The sequence below is a fragment of the Neolamprologus brichardi genome, chromosome 20 (assembly GCF_056152115.1).
Source record: "Neolamprologus brichardi isolate AB-2024 chromosome 20, ASM5615211v1, whole genome shotgun sequence".
Classification (NCBI taxonomy): domain Eukaryota; kingdom Metazoa; phylum Chordata; class Actinopteri; order Cichliformes; family Cichlidae; genus Neolamprologus; species Neolamprologus brichardi.
Window position 1 is genome coordinate 3,175,479 of NC_142123.1, and position 12,671 is coordinate 3,188,149.

The 12,671-nt window shown below is 41.2% G+C and overlaps 1 protein-coding gene and 1 non-coding gene across 2 annotated transcripts in view; one reads left to right on the forward strand and one right to left on the reverse strand.

Moving 5' to 3' along the window:
- Nucleotides 1-12,671, reverse strand: part of adcy6b (adenylate cyclase 6b) — a 36,802-nt gene that overhangs the window by 23,447 nt on the left and 684 nt on the right. The window contains exons 2-3 of the mRNA XM_087834118.1: nt 10,946-11,143; nt 9,939-10,845 (exon numbers count right to left, since the gene is read on the reverse strand). Coding sequence (XP_087690244.1) covers nt 9,939-10,844 — 906 coding nt within the window. The 5' untranslated portion in view covers nt 10,845; nt 10,946-11,143. The remainder of the gene's footprint in view (nt 1-9,938; nt 10,846-10,945; nt 11,144-12,671) is intronic.
- On the forward strand, nt 4,757-4,828 carry trnac-gca (transfer RNA cysteine (anticodon GCA)). The gene has a single exon. It is a non-coding gene; the product is annotated as a tRNA-Cys (tRNA).

Genomic DNA, 12,671 nt, shown 5'->3' on the forward strand with positions numbered 1-12,671 from the left:
AACTTGTATTGTATTTGTAAGTGCAAATGTGTAATGTGTAATATTTTTGAACCGATGACTCAAGAACATCCGAGCATCACAGCTGGTACCATCTAAATTCAAGACGATCTCTATAATTTTCATTTAGCAGCAGAGAGCAGAGGCTGTTCCCTACACGTGAATATCAGACGTAGCGCCCGTCATAATTCAAAGGGTTAAAGTAGCTGAAGTTGTAGCTGCTTTTGGATTTTCTTATGCAACACAAGTGTTCTGGCATAAATGCATTATGCATGCCTCGGTCATGCTTGCAACATTTCATTGACAGATTTCACCAGTGTTAAGCTGAAGGATCAGTGTGTTTCCACCACTCCCACATTCGCTGACCCCAAAGCAATTTGGCAAAAGAAACAGGTTTTTCCTCAGGTGTCGGATCACCACACAATCAGCAGAGTGCAGACTAGTTGTGCTGATGTGTCAAAGGGTAGTGTTTTTCACAGCTTCCACTGCTCTGTGAAAGAGTTGGTGTTTGTCTATGAAAATATTTGTTTGTTTCTGCAAACAAATGAAAATGTGTAGCCTCGACCCACATATAATACAATACAATCATAGATCTTGGAAACACTGATCCAATGAAACAATGGTAGAATAAGCCTCCCATACAGAGTATGGCTATAATAATGCCAGCTGTTACTTTCAACCACCAAGCAAGTGCTCAGCACTAGGGCCGCCACGATTAGTCGACTAGTCACGATTATGTTGACTATCAAAATCGTCGACGACTGATTTAATAGTCGACGCGTCGTTTGAAGCTTTGTAAGATCACAAAAGCCGCAGGAATAAGTAGTAGGATTTAAGAGTGTAATAATGGACTGAAACAGAAGATGGCAGCACTGCATGTACAAGGATGCCAGCTGCCGTTAAACCCGAAGAAGAAGAAGTAGCTCTGTCCCAGAATTCATAGCGCAGCCCAGCTCAGTTTCCAACAATGGCGGCAGCTAGTTAGTTTTAATATTACTCTTATTATTCTTTCTGGGTCACAAAATAAACGTTTAACATATTTTCAGGCGAGAATGTAGCTGTGTAAACCTCAAATATCTGCTCAGTTTATCAAGACACCACATATTTTCAAAAGTGCTCCGACGTTTTCGGAGACGTCTGTTAGCCACTAGCTCGATAGCTAGCCGGGGGCTAGGCGCACTAGAGCCGTGAGAACACCGGACTCCCGGCAAATCGTTTTAAAACCCACCGCTTTCTTTCGCTACTCAGGTTAAACATATATAAGTCACTTAGATAACTTAAAAATGTTATTGTTTGGCTTTTTGTAGTATTTTATTTGTTCCTGAGTAAATCGGTTTGGCTATTTATTCCCAAGTTATAGTTTTTACACAGCTGAATAAACGTCAAGCAGACAGCTGATTATCAAAAGTGTGAGATACTCAAGAATTTACTCCGGTGTCCCGTTATATTTTAGATAGCAAGGAGCGTGAAACAATCTGCAAATTTCATTTAAATTCAATAAACTATCATCTTGTCTTTATTTTTAGTTAGCACATACCTTAAACACTTAAAGCTGTAAGCTAATGATAGTTATATAAGAGCAGATGCTGCTGGTGCAATAAGCTGTAAGTTGCAGGTCCAATGGATGATGATCTGATTAGTCGACTAATGGCAAAAATAATCGGTGACTAGTCGACTATCAAAATTATTGTTTGTTGCAGCCCTACTCAGCACTATGAGCTAAAATTATAATCTTAACTCGACTCTTTTCACTGTTTTTCTACACCACTCTGCAACTGATCATTAGTTATTATTAATCTCTGTCTCTCTTCAACAGTATGTCTTTTTGTCCTGTCTCGCGGCAGATAGCTGCCCCATCTGATCAATCAGAGGTTTGTTCCTGTTAAAAGGGAGTTTTTCCTTTCCTCTGTTGCCAAGGGCTTGCTCATAAGGGGTCGTTTGATTGTTGGGGTTTTCTTTGTATTATTATCTTTACTTTACAACATAAAGCACCTTGAGGCGGCTATTGTTGTGGTTATATAAATAAAACTGAATTGAATTAAACCCCCAAACTTATTTGATCATTGCATAATTTTATTGAAAACTACAGTTGTGTTTCTCTCCTTTTCATGTCCACACGCTAGAGCAGGGATCTGAGATTATAATGTTAAGTATCCAGTAGCCGAGCAGAAATGTCAGAAAGGCCAATCACAACAACTAATACTGACAGGAAATGATCATTTACATTTGGCGCCAGCAGATGTGAAGACCTGGGAATGAAACAGCTTGCACAACACATAAGTTCTCATAACAGACTTCACACCAAACCCAGTTAAAGGGATGAAGCGTGGAAAAACCCAGTAAGCAGAAGATGAGGAAATAATACATTTACTCTTCAGTTGCCAAGTTAATACACGGAAGGGATTTCAACCCATCAAATATCAAAGAAGAGTTTCCAACAACTTGAGCCGAACTCAGACAGCATGTCATCCACTTCAAAGCCTTTTAAAGAAAAAAAGTAATTGTGAGCAATAAAAGTGAAGACAAATTAAGCCATCTGAACTGTTCTGAAGTAAAATGTATGGAAGCGATACAACGTGTTATTATGAGAACAGCTTAATCACTGAGGACTAACATATATAACTTATTTGTTAACTGACAGAGAAGCTTTAGAGTTTAAGGGATACAGCTTGTTAATCTTTCACAGTCACTGGTTTAATTTGGAAATCGTCAGTTGGATAATAAATCTGATGTTCTGAGATGCTATGCTTCTTCCTCGTTCGAAAACTGTAATTAAAAAGGACAAAGCAATGAAATGTTAGTGATTTGTGAGAAAAAGGAAACCAATGATGTCCAAAGTGCCTTTTGAGCCACAACAAAACACAATGAACAAAGCCTAAAAATTATGCAACACATTCCTGAGAGAATGTTGCACAAATGTTGTGCAGACAGTCTTTTTAAATCTTAACAGGCAGCACCACCTGTAAGACTGACAGAAGTTCATCTGAACCCTGAATCTGCAGGGCAACGGCACAACTTGCTTCTTCCTGAAACAGTCTCACCTTTGTCTCTTTGTAGTTGTCTCAGGAGGCTCTTCAGAGCAGAAGAGCACAGTGAAATGTGGAGATCTATGGATGGAAGCAATCCCCATGAGTAGGGTGAGCTCAGTCTCTGTCGGCTATGAAATAAAAGGCCACTCCATCTGAGAGGGATTTTGTAAGAATGGAATTATGACTCAGAGGGAAAAAAAAAAGAGAATAGCAGCTCATTTAAAGCATGGTGAGTCAGCCTAGCATTATTTCATGCTCTCAATCCGGGTCTGTCCCCTTGTCACCAGCCGAACCTCCGCACACCCCTCCTGCTTCATAGTGGAGGTCCCTCACAAAGACCACTTTTGTCCTCGTTATCATCAGTTTCACATCTTCTCAGCTCTAATTCTGCATGAATATCTCTGCAGGAAAAATACAAACGGCTCAGGCACACAATGGGGTGGAGGTCGATAAGGTCCCAGAAGAAGAGTAACCGAGGTTTGTAAGGGCTTAGTTGTGTGATACAGACACAGTGACAGACTGAACGTTATTCCTTAATATTCATACAACTGAGAAGTACCCGAGAGCTGATTAAATGAAAGAATATGTCATTTTTTTAAAGCTAAAAACAAAGAAATCTTGGTCATGAAATCCATATAAATTTGAGATGATAAATGCAAAAATGAGTGTGCTACACTGTTACACAACAACAGAATTGAAGGAAAAATGTGATTTCCTCCATGTTTAGTAAAGCCAAAAAGAGATTGGAACAGTCTGATGTCCATTGATTGTTTAGAAAACTGGAACATGTTGTGTTGAGGGTCCAGACCCTCAGGCAAGGTAGCAGGACATCATCAGAAGACCAATGCAACAGCCAGCGCCAGAGCTAAACAGGACATCAAATCAACGGGCCCGTAGTCACGCTGTACACGCTGGGACATGAGCACTTAACACATAACCTCAATGTACCAGTAGAGTTATGTCAATATTGCCTTCATCATAATGGCTGCACATTCATCTGGTTAATTAATAGTCATGACTGGTGGAGAAAGACAGTAACAGAGGGTCAGACCGCACATGTTTTTGAACTTATCTATTTTTTTAATTTAAATTTAATACATTTATATGGGAAAAGCTATTTTTAGAAATTAAAAACATTAAAAAAAATAGTCCATATCAGATCTGGAGGTGATCAGCTCATGGCACTGCTGAGGTGTTACTGAAGCCCATGCTGCTTTGATTGCAGACTTCAGCTCAGGATCTTTTTAATGTTCCTCTTGACCATGTTCTGTAGGTTCAGATCAGGCAAGTTGGCTTACCAATTAAGTACAATAATGACATGGTCAGCAAACCACTCAGCAGTAATTTTGACAGTCCTGCTGGAAAAGGAAACCAGCATCTCCATAAAACTGCTCTGAAAAGGCCTGGTAGGTGGCTGCACATGCCGTGACACACAGAGCAATCACAGATCGTAACTTCATACTGGACTTTAAACACCTTGGACTTTGTTCTGCTCCACTCCTCCTGCAGTTTCTAGGATCTTGACTTCCAGCAACAGCCCACGCAAAAAAACTTGTTATGTGTTTGTTAGATGCTCAATGGGTACTAAGGGGCCCAAAGTGTGCCAAGAAAATGTTAATCACATCATTACACCACCAGGGTGGATGTGAAGAAGAAACCATTTGTGGTGGGGCATTGGTGAACAGTTTACAGATCAGATCATCTGAAGGGCCCGGTGCAACTCTTGCATAGGGGGTATAGCTCAGTGGTAGAGCATTTGACTGCAGATCAAGTGGTCTCTGGTTCAATTCCAGATGCCCCCTATAGAGCCACCAATGGAAAAGACAACTCTGAGAACTGCAAGAGCAGTTGAGATCTGAAGGGCATGTTAATTAAGAACAATTGCCGAAAACAATTTCTCAACTGAAATCTCCTGAAACTGTCCCTCCCAGCTGCCTAAACACTTGACACAATAAAGAATGGCTCACTATTTTCATGTCATTCGTGACAAATTCTGGGCCTAGCAAATCATGCAGCAGAAACTCAGATTCATCAGACCAGGCAACAATTTTTAAAGTAATCTATTGTTCAAACTTTAGAGATGGCTATGCATGAAAAATCCCAGTAGGTCAGTGGTTTGAAATATTCAGCCCACGTGGCACCATCAACCATGCCACATTCAAAGTCACTGAATGCTCAGTTTTCACATCAGTAGGTCACCTTTACCATGTCTACATGCCTAAAAGCATTGAGCTGCTTCCATGTGATTGGCTGATGATAGATGTTTGCGGTAAATAAGGAGGCGAACGGGTGAACCTAAAGTTCTCTAAATACAGTTTTCAACCATTTTTTCTACTCTACTGTTGGCTATCTAGGACATCAGTGAATAAAGATATAGGATAAAGAAGTCTTTTGAACTCTAATTATGCAGACCTATTCCAGTAGAGTCCAATAATATCAAAATATAAATTAAAGACATGTTGGTGAGATTGATTCACTACAAATCAAAATAATTTCAAACAGCTTGCTTCTGTTTGGCAGATATAAAAATCTCCCCTTTTCTCAATTCGTCATGTGGAGGTAGTGTTGGTTGTCTACTATGTTTGAATCCCTGGCTCTAGACTTCATGTCAAAGGCTACGTCCACACGTACAAGGGTATTTTTGAAAACGGAGATTTTCCGTTTTCGTTTTAAAAAATAATCCCGTCCACACGTAAAGGCAGAAATGAAGGAAAACGCTGCTAGGAACATGCCAAAGCAACAGGTGGCGCTATATTCCTAAACGTGCAGAAATGTTGGCCAATCAGAAGTCTAGAAGCCTCGGTGGGAAATAGTAAACAAAGCTGGAGCATAGAAGCAGAACCGAGTCATATGTGTGGAGGGACAGTAACTGTGTGTGTATATGTAAGCATTTAAACACTGCAGAGAGTTAATTAACAGTAACAGTATTGTAGAAATTCATTTCACCGAAACAATAACGTGGCGCACAGTGTGACGTCAAAAAAATGCGCACACCTTTGAAGCTGCGTTTCCTCCGTTTTTCTCGTCCACACATAAATGCAAAAACGGAGTTTTCAAAAATATCCACCCTGGCCGGAGTTTTTAAAAATCTCCGTTTTCAGTGACCAAAAACGCCGTTTACGTGTGAAAGGTGCAAACGCATAGAAAAATCTGCGTTTTCAAAAATACCCGGGTACGTGTGGACGTAGCCAAACGTCCACACGTACCCGGGTATTTTTGAAAACGCAAATTTTCCGTTTTCGTTTTAAAAAAAAAAATCCCGTCTCCGTTTTGCATTTATGTGTGGACAGAAAAACGGAGAAAACGCAGCGTCAAAGGTGTGCGCATTTTTTTGACGTCACACTGTGCGCCACGTTATTGTTTCGGTGAAATGAATTTCTACAATACTATTACTGTAAATTGTACTCTCTGCAGTGTTTAAATGCTTACATATACACACACAGTTACTGTCCCTCCACACATACGACTCGGTTCTGCTTCTATGCTCCAGCTTTGTTTACTTTTTCCCACCGAGGCTTCTAGACTTCTGATTGGCCAACATTTCTGCACGGTTAGGAATATAGCGCCACCTGTTGCTTTGGCATGTTCCTAGCAGCGTTTTCCTTCATTTCTGCCTTTACGTGTGGACGAGATTATTTTTTAAAACGAAAACGGAAAATCTCCGTTTTCAAAAATACCCGTGTACGTGTGGACATAGCTAAAGTCTCCTTGGGCAGGATAACAAATCCCACCAAACCCACTGAACCCCACTAAACGCCACCGACCCGCCGAACCCCTAAGAGAAAGTGTGTGAATGTGAGATTAAATAAGCTTAGACATAGAATAAGCAGTTGTGTGAATGAGGCTCGTAGTAAAAAAGCGAGTTCTCACATAGAGTAGACAAGCACTATATAAGTACCAGTCCATTTACCGTGTATATAAAAAACAACTTAACACACTGGCGTTGTGGAAAGTTGGCTGTGACTTTGACATCTATCAGCGCATAACATGAATTTAATGAAACGAAGGTTATTCGGATAAATAGCTGATAAAAAAAAATGGTTTGCTGCAGATCTGTGAAGGACATCCGCTATTTCTGTACTGGAGGTCTACTTTGTTTACAAAACACTACGTGCAGTTTAATAGTGCAGTCGCTGCACATCCACTTAATGCAAACACAGTGTAAATTGTGATAAAATCAATGAGTAACTGACAGCACATACAAAAGGAACCAACATACAAAAGTGATGAAGAAATATTTCCAGTGTGCTGGGAGCTGAAGTCATTGTAAGTGCCTGATCCTGTTTTGTTTTTCCCCACAGCTTCCAGTATGAAGAAGTAATCATTCTGTTTTCCATAAAATTCATTGCACAATCTGAGCATCCCACCCCACCCCATTTCATTTTACTACAGTACAATAGCCTCCTTGTTTTAGGGACTGGCGGCCTGGATGGCACCATGCTACATTATCATGATATTCCTCCACAGTGTAGCTAAATGGGCTCATTCAACCCAGATGACCTTCTACAAACCCCAAAAGAGCTGCTGGTAGCTGCCCTACAGCACATAATGTAAGCTCATTAAAAATCTCATTTGAAAACTGCTGAGATCTACAGTAACATCTACTTTTAGTACATCACCTTTGACATGGAAAAGTGGTTAAGAGCCTTTAACATGTTTTGTCCTATATTGATGGAAAGAGAAAGTAGGCCGTTTCCACTGATGAGTACAGTAACAACATTGTACTCCTTTGTGTCGTGATAATAGCGGGCCCAGACTAACACAAATCAACAAGTCTGAGATCTTTTGTCTTGTTTACTCACAAATTTTAAGAACGTTCATATACAGACAGTTACTGGGAATAATACTGGCTCAGCTTCAAAACGTGGACGTGACCGTCGCTATTAAGAAATAATTTATCTTTTTGAAAACAAATCCCCACTAGCTTCCTGTAAAAAAGAAATTGGTCCATGTAACCGTATTCCTGTTTATGTATGTATTTATAAAAAGACTTAATTGTGATGTTGAACCAAACCAAAAAACTTGGAGTTCTGCAAAATGCGTCATTACTACCATTGGATATCCAATAGGAGTAAGCCTAACAAAAAAGCTTCGGACAAATTTCTTTGTTAAGGAACAAATTTAGTTTTAGGGTGAATTTTTAGGGGGATTTTGAACAAAGACACACATTTAAATTCTCCCTTAGGCTGCTAGTGTCATACTAGTAACTAGGATTCATCACGCCATAGGACCTGTTCCCACTGATATTCCAGGCCAGCTCTTGTGCAGTTTGTCATACCTCAGCCTTTTCTCCTTGTTTCTTTTCCTTTCCTTTCCTTGAGACCTTTCCTTGTTTCTGCCTTTTCATTAAGAATAGCTTGTTGGCAGCCACCCTTCCATTGAGATCATTTGTGATGGCGAACAGTTGATCATCTGTTAACGGTTTGGAGCTAGGTAATGCTCTCGTGTAGGGGGTATAGCTCAGTGGCAGGTCTCCGGTTCAAATCCGGATACCCCCTGTAATAGCTCAAGAGGGTGAAAACAAAAAACCATAGCGGGGGAGAAATCCTGGAGAGCTATTGCTCAAGACATCCTAACTGAAGGGACAGGTGCGTCTCTCAGGTCTTCAAGCTTATTTAAAAAAAAAATAAATTCATATTCCTGACTTACAGAGATTGTTCGTCTGCAGGAAATTCTCTAGTTTTCTCACAATTTTTATGACCACACTGAACACAATTTCGAGATATGACAAGTTTTTGGCTAATAGCTCTTTGGGAATCACCTTGTCGGTGCAACATAATCTGTGCTATCTTTGACATTTTTCATAGATTCCATTAAAGAAATATGAAATCATTTTATGTGTTTTTGTGACAGGACAAACAAAACAAAATGCCTTTAAATGTTTTTTTTTTTGTTAAGCCAGCCATTGTTTTTAGACATAGCACTGGTTCACCCTTTGAGTTAGGGGCCTTTTTATACTTTACTGATTCATAGGTCAGTGTTAAGTGGCTTAACAAGCATTCCTCTGAAAGTGGTCAAGTACAAGGACTGAACTGTGAGTGAGAGAAAAAGCAGCTACGATCCAAAGATAAAACTTTCAAAGACTTTCACAAATCCTGGAGAACTATTGCTCAAGACCACTTTTAAAAATTACTAGCATGTCAGACTCTGTGTGTAACCCGGCCATACATTACATGTTGTTATAATTACACAAAATGTGTTCTAGACTACAAATTTTATTTTCCAGTTTATACCTGACTTTTAGGACCTTCAAGCCTGTAGTTATGTTCTTTATCAGTTGGAGCCCCTCCTCATTGTCCTTCTTCTTCTCTGGTGCAACCCTATAAATACAGTGTACCCCTTTGGCCTCTCCCCTTTTCTACAATTACCCTGTGGGAGAGGTGGGTGTCATTTCTTTCCAGACCCTGTACAACACACATATAATGTATATTTAGCCACCCTGATGTTTCTGATTGTGTGTCTTTAGTTCAATTATTGTCATAATTTTTGTTAGATGCTATAAATGCGTAGTATGTGTGTGCCACAAATGTGTTTTAGGCGCCGTTAATGCTAGCATGAATATATAATTCTGGCTAGCTTGGAAGTTGTGATGGGTTGAGCTAACCCTCTTCCCCACTGTTTGTATTTGGTTGTAGGAGCTGGAGCGAGCAAGTTATTTACTTGGAGGTCTTTCTTTCTTTTACCTTTCTTTGTCAGACACAACGCAAAAACACACCGGTCACACGTGGAAGCAAAGTAAAAAACTGAAAAAAACAATACAATATAAAACATAAATGATGTTTGAAAGTAACTCAAACTGAATGTTTTGAAATAAATATTCTACTGAACAATTGCTTTATGGATGTTGAAATAACATCAAATTAAATATAAATGCATATCTCCATCTATTCTAGAATGATTGTCATCACTTACCTGTTTAAAAAAACCGAACTTATCCTTATTGTCTTTGCTGAGATACCAGGTGACTATGTGTACGATGGACAGCACAGCTCCACTAAGCACAGCAGCTCTCATTCTGACTGGCAACAAGGTATAGATAATGTAGATGAAGAACATTGTCCACCAGATGCCCTCTGATGCACTGTGGGGGGACACGCTGACGATCCCATATACTTGCACTACAATCAGTACCCCGATCACAAGGTAGCTCACAATCCACATGTAATCTTGGTGGAAGCCGTTGCGATTGCACACCACCATCATCGCCAGGAAAAGAGCCATGGCCACAGACAGTACCGAGATGTAGCCAGGTCTGAGGCTTGACTCAGGTTGGAAACAGTGGAAGGTAAGCATAACAACGCACACCACCACCAGAACTCCCATTAGCATGGTCAGAGAGCTCTGGTTGAGCCTGAAGAAGTACCGCTGATAAAGACGTTCCAGCTTGGTGGACTGAAATTTCTTGGATTGAAAAACCCGCACGACCTGCATACAACAGTCCGCGGCAGTCATTGTCTTGCAGCTGCCCTCAGAGAACTGTCCTAATTCCTCCTCTTTCCTACCCTTCAGCTCACCGTCTTCGAAGCCCAGATTCACAGCCTTTAGACCCAGATCTCCACCACCAACCACCCGTTTCCCATAGTGGTCTTCCTGCCAGCCACAGCGCAGGCCAAAATTGTTCCCACTGGTGCCTGCCCCACAGTGGTAATTTTGAGGGGCAGCATTAGGGGTTTCCAAGTCCTCCGGGTCCCTCAGGCAGCTCATGTAACGTGGGTTGCATAGTGACGAGCTGTCCTTCCTTTTTTTGCCATTGCGCTCTCCCCATGCTGTCTTTCGCTCGTCCACTCTGCCTGGAAAGAGGTCTCTGGCCCATGACATCCTACAAAACACAACATACAAATGGTAATGTTTCCCATAAAACAGAACTGATCTTGAAGCTTTTAATCTCTTTTAATGTAGAGATTTGAGAATCGTCTCACCTGTGTTGGCTTAATTGTGTTTAGCAACACTGCGCTCTTTGGCCAGGCCACTAGTTTACCCCAGCGAGCACACACCATGAGCTCAAGTTGGCCAAAAGCATCAGAGGGGTGTCTGCATTTGAGTTGCTTTCTTTTGTAGAAACAGTCAGTGTGTCAACACTATACACCGCCGAGTGCCTTTAAAAACCACCTGTTCTCCTGTAAAAGCAAATGAAAAAACAAACACAAAAAACATGTGATATTGTTAAGCAAGCAAAGCATGAGGGAATATCACCTGATTGCATTAACATTAATAGTATTCATTTTTCATATTACACATATGTTTGGTGTTATAGGGCCTATTTATGCGTCTTTGTATGGTTTGCCCATTCCACTTCTTTTCTTTCCATGCCTCAGCCAGCCTGGAACCACACTTTCAAATGTTTTTTTTCCTTCTGCCTGCAAAACGCTGAACTGTAAAAGCAGAACCTCCTCTAATTCCTGCCTCGTGCAGCAGGTGCCGTTCATAGGTTTTATCCTGAAACCATGACAAAGAATGCAGTCCCATTCCAACCAGCTCTACACTGATTGCCGGCTTCCACAACTGGTATCAAACACCACTTCTTGGTGGATAGCACTCTGCCATGCTTTGCCACCGAAATCTGCCCCTAACATCTCGAGTGGGTAGGCATGGGTGTGCTCTATTTGACAACAAAGGCCTAGTGAGTGGGCACCATCGGAGATCAAGAGCTCTCCAGTCCAGATTAAATTGTCCATGCTTCCCCCATTAGCTTTGATGACTCACTATAGCTGGATTCTAGCAGTACATGTCAAGGACAGCGCTAACCTCTAAACTCAATAAGCAAATCTCCCAGGCTGACAGAGCTAAGACTAATGGTGGGAAGAGCAAGCATGAAGTGCACACATGTTTATAATCAACAGCAGCCTCTAACATGAAAGCTGCCAAGCTGAAAACTAAAAGGATAACAATTTAACTATATGTTAAATATAACCCACACTGGTGCAAGCTGGGAAACCATCTCTTCCGTAACTATTATTTAATTAAATTCCTTCCTACTTAATAATAGATTAATAGCTGATCACAACATTTACAAACTGGTAAAGTAATTAGCATGCTGTTTCACGTTGGGTGCATTTTTTTTTTTGTTGGCGTATGAGCCACTCTGGCACACTGCGAGCATGTGTCCCTTCACCTTGATTTTTTCCTGCAGAAACAACCTTAGTCCTCGACTCATCCTTATACATTTACGACAGGTCAGACTGCGACATGCGACTCTTATGTAATGCAATCTGTGCAGGCATACATCTGCCATAAACCACGAAGCGAATCTGTACATTGCACATGTGTACACTGGAATCAGCCGTCCTGCGTGCGTTTAAAAATGAGGACGATGCGTCGAATTGCCTCGCAGTGCGAGCAGATATCTGTATTATTGTGCACATTGACACGGACCTGCGGTCAGCGGCGCTAACGTGATTCTGATGTCCGAAAACATGTTTGGCATCTACACGTGTAGGCCCAGGCTGTGTCTGATTAAGGGGCAGTCGGCCGAAGCGCATTACATAACAGGACGCTCTAAGTAGCCACTGAGGCTCTGCTCCCAGTGTTCAAATGTAGCCGCTTTAACCACAAATCTCATGGAGACCCGGATAGTCTGGAGTCAGCCGGGAGTGTGTGGGTTGCAGAAGAAAGTGCAGGTTGCCACACATCAGCGCCTCTACTAAC